The following is an 11,919-nucleotide window of genomic DNA, read 5'->3' as shown; positions in this document are numbered from 1 at the left end:
AGAAATGCAGTGTGTATTTTCATGCGGCCTGCCTGCATCTGTGTATATTTCATGTCTGCTCTGTGCATCCAGATGTTGGCAGTAATTTTGTGTGAGAGTGTCCTCAGATATTTAAAGTTCATTGTCTCCACTTCAGACCGAGAAAAACAGCGGCAGCACATTTTTTGGATTGTGTGGCCGGGCAGGGAGTTGTTACACCCTTGTCCACTGTGGCTGATCTGGCACCCAAACTTAACCGTTAACTGGATGTTCTAACACAAAGTGGCTCCGTCCTTGCAGATGGATGTGTCATTGTGGTGTCGTGGCCTCAGATGACACAAAAAGAGAGTACTGATTTTCATTCCACTTTTTTCCCCTTTCCATTTTATACTTTTGGTTCGTGCTCATATCCAAAATCTCAGGTATTACTTCAAGATTTGATGCAGGTTAGAAATGTACCACTTTATTGTTTGAGCAAAAAGATACAGACGTTTTCCTGAAGATGAGTCTCTGGTGGACTAAGAGCACAGCTAACAGGGAAATAGGGAATTTCCTTGATATGTGGTGAGACCACATCTTTTTTTTTTTTTCCTTTTATCTTATCAGCCAGTTGGGCTTTGTGTTTCCTAACTGTTGCTTCATTTTTAACGGATATATTGTGGTTTGGCACTAAATATATCTGATGTTACACCAACTTTTTAAAGGCTTTATTCAGTCATTTGCTCACTTTCTGCAGAGCCCTAAATAAAGTTTTACAATAATAGTGTCTTACAGTAACTGTAACATACTGGAGGTTAGTTAAACGTGTTCCAAAATGGGAGAGCACAAAACATCAAGGATGACTAAAGGGTCAAAACAGGCCAGAAGGCCAGTTTTAACCAGTTAACATTTCTAAGCCAAATATGTTAATCCTGTCATGATGAGAAATTGTGTCTCAGGGCTCCTAATTTGACTGGAAAAATATAACACAATTAATTTAAAATCAATCAGCATTACGAGTATTGACAGCAAAAAATTGTTTTCCATTAATTCGTAATACATTGATGTACATCAATTAGTTGAATAAAATATCTCTTTCAGTCTTTGCAGTTTTGACCATTGTGAATTTGCAACCAAATTAAAGTCAAACTAAAATTAACTTTGACGCAGCCTCAAGAGATGCAATGATGTGTTTCACAGTGCTGCCCTCTAGTGAGATGAGCGATGGATGACGCAAGTCACCGAAATCTAGAAGCAGAGCATCTACTCACGCGTTTTCTCACCCTCACCTTGTCAGATGCCTCAAAGTCAGACACAAACACAACAGTGTTCACATTTTTTAAAATTAATTTATTATATGTCTATGTCATAGAACTCGTTACTTTTTGATCATGGTTAACATACAGCCATTCATATTGAGAACAAATGAGTTTTTCATTCATTAGTTTCAATTAACTTAGAAATGTACACTCTTCTTTGTGACCCCACAGAGGAGAAAAATATCCTTTTGTTTTCAAAAGTATTGTCTCTCATTTGTGTTTTTTTGCCCCCTGAGGGTAAAGGTCCTGTGCCTCCTCTTCATCTCTCATTCCTTTCTTTTTATTTGAATGAGTGGTCATGGAGGCAAGGGAACACCTGAACACACTGGCACAATGATAAACTCAGGCGAAGGGCTGATGTGTATTAGGGAGCCAAACAATACAGAGCACACGCAATATCTTTCTCTTGACTCGCATATACATACTGTAAGGAACAGTTCATGCACACTCTATTTCACACAAACACATACTTTCCAACAGTGACCCATCAACCATAAAATAGAAACAGCACAAAAGTAAAAGCAACTAAATGACAGACTAACAATTTTATTTAAAAAAAAATAAACCTATGCAACTATCAACAATCATCATCAGTGCATGGGGACAGAGCGAAGTTATCGTGCATCAGCACAACGTGCGGACAGGAAGGAGAGTCATTTTTCTTAATTTACTTTTTTGGAAACACATTTTAAATTCATGAGAAGGATCATCGGCTTCAACTAGTTTTCAATTAAAGTGTACTCAGGCAGGGGAGTAATCTGCTCTCATTTAGTTTATAAAGAAAGAAAGGAGAAAAAGAAAGACAATGTGCTGCGATTCCTTCAATTTCACCAGCATTTTTAATAAGAACACACCCAACTTCTCCAGCTTACATTTTTAAACCATATTTACTTATTTTTGTCATTTCAGCACAACAAAGTCTGTGTAAGGAGCAGAGGGCTAATTCTGGCAAACCAGTGGGAGGGTGGAGGGGATTAGACCTGGCAAGCAGCCCTGTTGGTTAATTGGCTGCAGACAACACTCTGCCCGGAGGACATGAGACCGGGTGGCAGCACCGTGCCGAGCGCCAGTCATCTGCCAAGGCTGTATTGTTGATGTGCGCGTGTGTTTTCTGTCAGTGTCATTTGTTCATTTTTCAAGGACAAAGATGGAAGGAAGGCAGAAGAAATACTTGTCTGGTATATGAGGGGGGCATGCAAAGCGCCTCCTAGTGGTCACTGTGAGAAGGGGCCAGTGTGTGTTAAAGATGATGCAAACAATGCTTCACTAAGCAGCAGAAATTAGTCAGGCAGTCACATTTTATCCGCTGTTGCAGAAATGTTCAGTTGGCAGGAAAACTTGTGCCTTCTTCAGATATATCTGGGCAGACACACGTTTTGGTTGTTTTGACAATTAGCTTTTTCATCATAAACTTCATCTACACAACCTTAACATTTGTTTAATCATACAATCAAACAATGTTTGATTTTAGTTTGTACATATTGAGTCTTTTAACCTATTAAGGCCTGAAAGGCACACTTGCATGTCGCATCAAGTCTTACCGGGTTGAAACCAGTATCATTCCAGTTTTGGAAGCCTGTTGTTAACTGGACTGCAGAGCATTTCTGATGCTGCTTTGTGAGGTTGTGCAACATCAAAACACCAGAGACTGAATCAGTTGTAATAAAATCTGGCATTATTGATTATAAAAAGAACAATAGAAATAAAAAATCATAACCCTGTTTAAGATACATACATTGCTCGACTAGCTAACATTACATCATTTATCAAAATTAGAAATAATCAAACAGTATACATCCCCCATATATATATATATATATATATATATATATATATATATATATACATACATATATATATATATATATATATGTGTATGCATAAAAATCCAAACAAAACCACGTTCCCCCAATAAGGTGCAATTCAAAGTTTTGCAGGCAGAAGTATTGTTTTTCAGCATGCAACTAAAAAAAAGCTTTTTCCGCATCAGATTTTTTGGTAGTTTTTTTTTTTTTGTCTATTTGGAGGGAGAGCAGCACATACAAAAAAAGCATCAAACTGGCACCGTGTTGCTGTGTGCCAGACTGAAACTGATCAGTGACAAAAATGTTTTGTAGTAGCACAATGGCAAGCCTTCATAGCGATCACATAACAGCGAGGGCACAAACAGAGTGCCTACAGTGGTCTGGCTATTGGAAAAGCAGAAGATGTGGCCACAGTCGGACCACAGAGTAAAACAGAGGCCGCACTGTGTGTGTGTATCTTTCTGAGCACGTGTCCAGATCGGAATCTAGATAAAAGATACCTGTGTCTACGTAAAAGATCTCTGAGGTGGAGTGGAAGTCTACTCGAGCAGTAGGCTGCGACAGTGCTTATGAACTTAAACGTTCATTCTCACACACAAACACACACACGTAGTCACTCATTGCCTTAAAGACACATTAAAATCAAGGAGCCAAAACACAAAAAAGAACAAGTGCAAACCAAAATAAAAAGGGTAGAGACAGCAAATATGGAAAGTCTATGATTGTAAGGAACATTCTTTCCCTCTTTCCAGCTCTGCTTCTGTTTCTGATTGCAGGGAATTCAAACCCCTCAAGGGACTCACACTCATACTTTCCCCCATACTCTTCTCCCCCTTTCATTTGCCCTTCTTCTAACCCCACCATCCTCTGTTTCACTGCCTCGGTCTCAATTAAGGTCAGACTGCAGCAGGAACAGTCAGTTTCTGAGCTTTGCAGGATGGCTCAGGTTACAAAGTAGATCACATGCAAACCACATACAAAGGAATAAAACTATGCATACATGATCATTTGGACACTTTAACATTACACCTTGGTCTGTGGCTATTAATTTGCCGCTATAAATGTAATTAGAAGGCGGTGATCTGAAATAATCTGCATTGTTTTCAGTAGGCTTCTGTCTATGAATGATGAGAACATGAAGACTGTTTCTTGGTTCTGTCCCACTAGCCCTCACAGCCAAAACATTGTCCTTAACATTGCCTAAATCCAGCAGGCCTGTAGAAATAACCTAGCTCAAATGTGGCATGAATGATGTCCCAGAATCAGCCGAAGAGCACCAATCAAAGTTTGGCTGCTGAAACTGAGTCAGGTCTGCATCTCACCCAAATTCAGGTCATCACAAACAGCCTGTAGGCAGCCAGAGTGTGCCTAAATCTGCCAATTATTTGGCCAAGTGGCCAAAATCCAAACAAGCAAAGCTGACCAAACCTCTCCACGATTAAAAGGTGAAACTTGCTTGACAAATCGACTGAAGACCAGGGAAAATTTGAGTTCTTCTCCTGTTTTTATTGTTATTTGTGCTCCAGATAAGGATTAAAATATATTAACTGGCAAGTTGGGCGAAAGCAGAAATGGTGCTTTCCCTTTGACTGTTGCACATTTAGCCATGAATAGCAGGAGTCAGTCACATGCACACACTCATGTCTCTCTTCCAGTTTCTGATGGCATCTGATCCGCAGCCATGTGTCGGCCGGTCTGTTTGCCCACCTTTTCAGGCACGTAATGTATGTGTCACTGCGTCCATCTGTTTCTGATGTGCAACTCTGACTTTCATCTTTTTGATCTGTCATGTCATAACATATGGACTCTGGACCGGTTTGGTTCAATACTTATCCCCAAAGCCAACAATCTGTCCTGGAACACATTTAGAAGTGTTATGACTAACAAAAACACTTCTGCTAATTCATGAAACATTCATATGCTAAAACCTGACATGTTTACAGAGATGGAATTTTGAAATCAAGATAAAATTATTTAAATCCATCTATATATATCTTCAAAAAAGCTACTTGAGCTAATGCTTTAATGAGGTGGGATGTTGCTTTTTATGGTATGATACAGCTATTTTACCTCGTATCAACCTTTTATACCAGTTGGCCGATTTTCTGAACAGAACATGACGGCAGTCTATTTTAACAATAACATGACTGTAAACCGAGGGAAGGTTTCACTTGGATTTGAAAGTTTCACTTGGATTTCCTTATGTACCTATGCACTATGTCTAACTACACAGTGTTGGTTTCATTAGTCTGGTTTTGAGGAATCATCATCCACTTGCAACTGAAGTAAATGGAATGTCATCTCATCCAAACATCTTCAAAAAAGTGTTTTGGTTAGTTCAGATAAACAAACAGAAGCCAAACAAATTATCATAAGGACTGTTCCAAGTTAAATTACACCAGATTTAATTGATATCATCTTTAAATACATGTAAATGTAAGTATTGTTCACAACCAATCCCATATCAGACTGGTGGCAAAGCGATGGACACCGCAAACACACAGTTACGACCTCATTGAGATACTGTAGTATCAGGGGCTTTTTTCTTTATTTGAATATAGCCTACTTACATTTTAATCCTAGTCTTATATAGTAGCAATTGGTGTAATGAGACCCAATTAAAGCCTGCAGGAGCAGCTAAGCACATAAAATTAGGTTAGAGACATGACTTTGTTTGGATGCAGCGTCTGTGGTTTAAGACTGAGTACTTTCCAATCAGTGTTAACACATCGATGCAAACTGTCAGAGCAAATGCGATTGCTCTCTTTGTCGAATGTGCCTGCTTTCACAAAGAAAATAATAACATGTTTACAACCCACATGACGGCCTGATTGGAGGCTGGCGCTGGTCCCAGTTTCAAAATACTTTCTCAAGAACTCAATATTCTGATTTGATTTAAGGCTTAAAATGCAAACCTTATTTCGTCAAGATGCTCTTCACAGTCATCTCCACACTTACCAAATCCGCGCAAGAGCCATTCATGGAGAACTTGAAAAATGTCTGGAACAAAACGAGACTCCAGTAGAATGGACCCCGTTTCCACTGAACCCCTACACTCTCCTCCCTTTGATTTCCGGCTTGCTAGCTGCCAGTGTTTCTTGGAAAAGATCAATTGGTGGAAGCCACAATGCTGGCAGGGGTCGAGAGCCGTGGAGGCATGTAAGCCCTGCAGACAGGCAGCCAGTCAGCTAGTCTGTGTGCAACAATGCCCTGTAGGTCATGTGTAGAGGAAACACTCAACCAGCTGAAAGTTACAAACATGTGTTCGAGTTCTTAAACTGGTGTTTTGCCAATAATCAGGGCTTTCAAGTAACTTTCTTTTCAGATTTTGGGTAAGTTGTAAAGACCAAATCATGTGTACGTTAAGGAATTCAAATCATGTTTAAAAAAAAAATCTAAATGATTTAATATATATTCATACTTTTGTCAAAGAAAACACTACATTGTGTTAAACAGAAGAGTAGAACTGTCTGATATCCAAGAATGAATTAAATGGTGACCTGACGCAGTTAAGTGCTGTGGACCTGACAGCATGCATGCAGAAGGTAAAGCACCCCTGATAGCGCTTACATTCTAAATTTAGACCACCCCAAAGTTTAACCCCTTCCACGTTGTTATTTCCTGTTGGTAATATCAATAACTACGAGCATATAAAGCCTGTTCAGAGCTGTTTCCTAGCAACCCAACTCCAAACCTGTCTGCAGCAGCATCTCTGCGTCTCACTTACAGTTTCACATTTTGCACCCAATTCATTGTCCCTGTTCCAATCAACAGAATCTATGTTTACCGCAGATTACCATGACACAAACCTGATAAGATTTAAAGTCTGTGTCTTTGGTAAAATGTCTCAGACAGATGTTGAATGTGACAGGAAATCTTCATGACTAAACTATGCCATGGTTATAGCCAGCAGCGCTTTCCTTTCCTGGATCTTCAAAGCAAGGCTGTAGTAGTAAAATAAACATTGGGGGAACACTAACTTGCCTCGGCTACTTTATCAGGGCCCCACAGGGGTTGCAATGATTTCATGGAGTGTAAAAAAACAATCTATATAGTCTTGCTCTGATGAGTCTCTAGACTGCAACCTAACAGACTGACCTAAATGCAGTCAAGTTTGATCATTTTACTGCTCTGGCTACAGACTCTACTATTGCAAACATTTACGCAACATAGAAAGACACCTGTATAAATTAATGCAGTGTTTGTATGTAGTTTTTGCCTCTAAAAACTGATTCCAATCTCTATTTGGTTAGATTTAAATGAGTCAGTCTAACAGTCTAACCTTTAAAAAGCTCCTTGGTCAGTTATTTTTCTTACAGGTATCTGATGCATCTTGAGTTTTTCTTTCTCTTCTCTCTTAACTTTCTTATCCCCCTTGCATAGACATAATAACCATAGTTGTATGTTGACTTCTTGTGGTATGATTAAAGGAGATAAGTTGTGGAGTTCCCTCCAAACTGCGAAGCAGCATCAGAGTAGATACAATGAATCCTTATAAATGCTCCATAACCAGTGAAAAGGTTTCTTACTTAGTGCTCTCTCACTTGACCGCTTGCCATTTTAAACAATTTTTCTCGGAACTCTTTTTTTTTTTACGCCCAGCCAATGAAAATGGCTTCTGCAGTGTTTACAACCTACTTGTTAGCTTTAGCACAAAGGGTGCATTTGTTTTAAATCTGCCATGACACAAGTGAATGCTCACTCTGTGGTAATACGGTGCTGACATGGGGGGATGGATGTTCCAAAGGTGAACACGACACTCTGGAAGAAACAGAGTGGGAGCCATGTTTTAAATGAACAAAAGATGTAAAGTCTATATACATAAATATATATACAAAATCAGTGACAGTTGCACAACTCTGCCTGCATTTGAGAGATGGATAAAAGTTTTTATTCATATTTAACTTCTAGCTTGCCCCTGCTTTTAACTTCAGTGATTTTGAACTGATTGTGAACAAATAATGATGGAGCTTTGAGACATTTTGCCTTTTTTTTCTTTTCTTTGGGAAAGTTCTGTAAGTGGAATAAGTAAGAAATTGCTCTGTGATTTCTCTGATTGTTGGCTCTCTGCACTTCTTCCCCTCCTACACTACTGGTCTGCAGTTTTGGTGGATGGCCTCTGGCTGTTAGGGATCTAAGGAACTCATCAAGGGGATTGTTGCCATAGTGATAAGGGGCAACAGGCAAAGTGAAGTAAGCCTGGCTTGTGTTTCAGCGACACCCTTTTTTGGCCCAAGTCACCTAGCCTATTGAACATGAGCACATAGACACACAAATACATGTAGATATGAAAACATGCGTGCTGTTCAGCAGATGTGCTGCCTGATTACAGCAGGCTAAAAGTGGGGAGTTTCCTTGAGTTAAATGCCTCTTGGCAGGGCTTAAACACAAATACCCGCCCCAGTCCTTGATGGGACACACTTGTGGTTGCATTTCTGAGATGGCGTCTAACTAAAACTAAAGCTTTTTTCCCCCTCTTTGCAAATAACAGGATGTAGACGTGGGGTTGGAATAGTTTTTCATCAGCAATACGGACTGAGGTCTGCATGTGACTGCGATTTGAGACCACGAAGTCTGAGGGATGTTTTATATTTGTTTTGTGAAAATCACAATAAACAGGTTGGTCTGCTCCGGCTGAGATCAGAATACATGTAACAGAGTTTTTTGCTAGAATATCCCCAAAAAGATGGTTTCCACAAAATCAGAAAAAACAGTAGAGCAGATAGTTGAAGAACTGCTGCCTTAGTTAATGATTTACCGTCTCCATTTGCTACCATCTGGAACATTCAGCAGGCACCAAACTGCCTTTCTCTCTTTAAAATTCACCAGCCATTTTTTTTTTCTACCAATCATGATAAATCATTAAGCTTTCAAAAGGCAAGAAATCTAATTTAGAAACAAAAAGCATCGCAGTCAACATTGTTGACTTTTCTGTTTGGGTTTGGCTCACTTAAAATCCTATTTAGAGCTAATTTCTCTGCAGTCCCTCTAGATTTAGACAGTACTTTGGCTCTTGACACCAACGCCAAACCCCTAACAGCTGCTGCTGCAGACCACAGTTTCATCGAGCCAGCAGCAGAGACCCGAAACAACTGTCAAGTTCCCTGCTGGCTTATCTCATTTTCCCACAATGATTTATAGCCTTGAAGAGCCAGTAAGGTGTTAAACTGAGGGACAGAGGCTGGTCAGAAGATTTGCAAAATACCGCTTATCAACCATGGCCAATGCGAGGATTTAGTCAAACAGTTTGGGGTTTCAGATGACAACGCTGAAAGTGACGTAAAAAGGTTGAGGGCTCAACACCTGACTCAAGCGCACTTGAAACACGTGGGTGAAAAGAAAAGGGGCTTTGGAAGCATTCTGTACTGAAACAATCTTTCCCGGTGTGTAGTTTCTAAATTAAATCAAAGCAACACCATCAAACTGTTACATTTTAAGGTTTTGCTACATTTTCTTTACTCAAACTGTGAGCCTCGGACAGGAGTTGAAGAAGCAGGTGGTAGATACAGTCAATCTATATTTGAAATCAATGTATTTACTTTGTCTTGATCTGTTGACAAAGGTACGCCAAATTATCCACACCATCACCAACTTCTACTAAACGATTTGGGTGGGTGATTTGAGCCCCCAGCCATGTGGAAAGAGGAAGAGGAATGAGTACTCGAGCCTAAATGGTTATATGTTAGTGATCTCAGGGCATCACTATGGTAACAGCCACCCTGTCCTCTTGAGATGGAGAGAGGGAAATGAGGCAGAGAGAAAATAAGTACATCTCTATCACTGAAATGGTACATTCTTGTGAGGATTGATATCAAATAAATGCATACTGAAAATGGAGTGAGAGTCAGCATAAGTGAAGCAAAAAGAGGACAATTGAAGGATGAATGTCTGATGTCAGCTTATTTAACACGGGGCAGAAAAATAAGTGAACTGAAGAGTGAAAAATATCCCTAATTAGTTAAGAGAAAATTAAAAATAAAATAGAATGTAGCAATGCAAACAGAGAAAGTACAGGCGAAAGAAAATTGGTGCAGTGGAGGAGTCATAGTCAGACTACTTCTTCTACAAGTGGTAGCCGAGTAGAAAGCTGAATATTCAACCTAAGGGACTTGTTCAGGGCTGACCTGGTCTGAACACTGCAGCTACTTCACTGATGTGAACCCACCCACTCATCTTAACAACGGTGATCCTGTCTCCTTGTTCACATATGCTAGTTTCCAAGGAAACAAAGACAGACAGAGAAAAAAAAACTGAGGGGGGATCTCGTCTCGATTGTTCTCTGATCGGACCAACGATAACTGGGGCATGATTTATTCAGATCTGTCTGTCAGCTCTGGGAAACACATCCATACACACTCACGCCATTTTCTCTTTTGAAGATTCACCTCTGCTGGTAATATTTCTTTCTTACCTACCATTTCCACTCATTGAATTTGTTGCCCTTCGTAACGCAAAAACAAACTTCACACACCATTTACAGACACAGACAAAACTAAGGTGCTTGTAGATGAATGTGAGTCTACGAGTGAGCAGAAATCTCCCCACCGAGTCGTTCCTCTAACATGGCAGGGTTTCAAGAGGCTAGTGAAATGTGAACATGAGTCACGTTTCGGAGAGAGGGCACCAATAATGACAGGAAGACATTTGATGGGGTGACATTTGGTGAGAGAAGCAGAAACATCAGCTGGTCTGTAAACTTCAGTAAACGCAGACAGAAACAAAATAAAAACAACACAGTCCTTTACGTCAGAGTTTGTCATCTCCACATGTTTAACACACCTGCAAAGTATCCCTGGCTTTTCTTTGAAGCTGCCACTTTCCTTCAGAGAACAGATGTGTCCAACAGGAAGGTGAAGAAAGCAAGGAAATGGCCAAGATGACTACATATGGTCAAGATATAGCTTTGCCTCTCCCTAAAAAGAAGGGAGGAATGGGGAAATCTAGGATTCTGTTTATCCAGTGGTTGCGTCCTTTCGATGCTCTCTGTAAATGCATGACAATGTGATTCAGTGTTCCCTTTTTTTTTTTTTTTACCCCAAAAGAGATTTAAAATCCCTACAACAACAGTGTTGCCTGGTGGAAATACACTTAGCTCCAATGAGAGATGTTCATCTGTACCATTTCGTGAGCAAAGCTCAGTGCCGAGGCCTCACTGGGGCCACACTACTTATTTCACATCTTTTACTCCAGCTGATCAACTAGCCCTCGCTCAGTCTGGACACTTTATTGTAAGGGTTCTCCAGGAGGTAGCTGTACTTGTCATAGTGCTCCAGCATGTACTTGGGAGCGTACATATGCTCTTTGGGGTCCGCAGGTGGATATTCCTGCAGGGAGCCATCAAACCAGCCCCCTGTCCGGATCAGTTCGCGAATGTAGTTGAGGTCACGCTTGTCCTCATAGTCACCCCACCGAGGGAAGTCTCCATTTTGTGCTGACACCAGCTTAAAGTAGATCCCCTCGGGTTTGAAGCACCAAGAACAGTGCCACCCAGCAAAGTGGAAGGGGCTTCCCACTGACCACTGCACCAGAATGTGGCCAGTGTCATTCTCGTACTTGCGGAAACCAGGCAAGGTGTAATATTCGCGGCGGCGCAGTTTGATGCCATCCCCATCATAGACGTTATGGAGCATTCCTAGTGTGCAGCCTGAAACCACCTCTAGAGATCCAAACTGCTTCCAGAAAAAGCCGTACAATGACTGGACACAGAGAGAAAAGATAATAAAATAGGGTTGGTAACAATTTGAAATATGGTTATTATATTGCATATATTCATTTCTTTATTCAAAAGGCTAACAAAGAGAAAAGAAGGCTGTTTAAACAGAACAATTAGTTTTCAT

The 11,919-nt window shown here is 40.3% G+C and overlaps 1 protein-coding gene across 3 annotated transcripts in view; it reads right to left on the bottom strand.

Moving 5' to 3' along the window:
* Nucleotides 1-1,287: 1,287 nt before the first annotated feature.
* The window catches only part of mgat3b (beta-1,4-mannosyl-glycoprotein 4-beta-N-acetylglucosaminyltransferase b), a 73,849-nt gene continuing 63,217 nt past the window's right edge, over nucleotides 1,288-11,919 (bottom strand). For all 3 annotated transcript variants that reach the window (XM_075463987.1, XM_075463986.1, XM_075463988.1), the window contains one exon: nucleotides 1,288-11,778. In XM_075463987.1, the coding sequence (XP_075320102.1) occupies nucleotides 11,281-11,778 (498 nt within the window). In that variant the 3' untranslated portion in view covers nucleotides 1,288-11,280. The remainder of the gene's footprint in view (nucleotides 11,779-11,919) is intronic.

The sequence above is a fragment of the Odontesthes bonariensis genome, chromosome 4, assembly GCF_027942865.1.
Source record: "Odontesthes bonariensis isolate fOdoBon6 chromosome 4, fOdoBon6.hap1, whole genome shotgun sequence".
In the NCBI taxonomy this organism is placed as follows: Eukaryota; Metazoa; Chordata; class Actinopteri; order Atheriniformes; family Atherinopsidae; genus Odontesthes; species Odontesthes bonariensis.
This window is presented reverse-complemented; position numbering and strand designations above follow the sequence as displayed.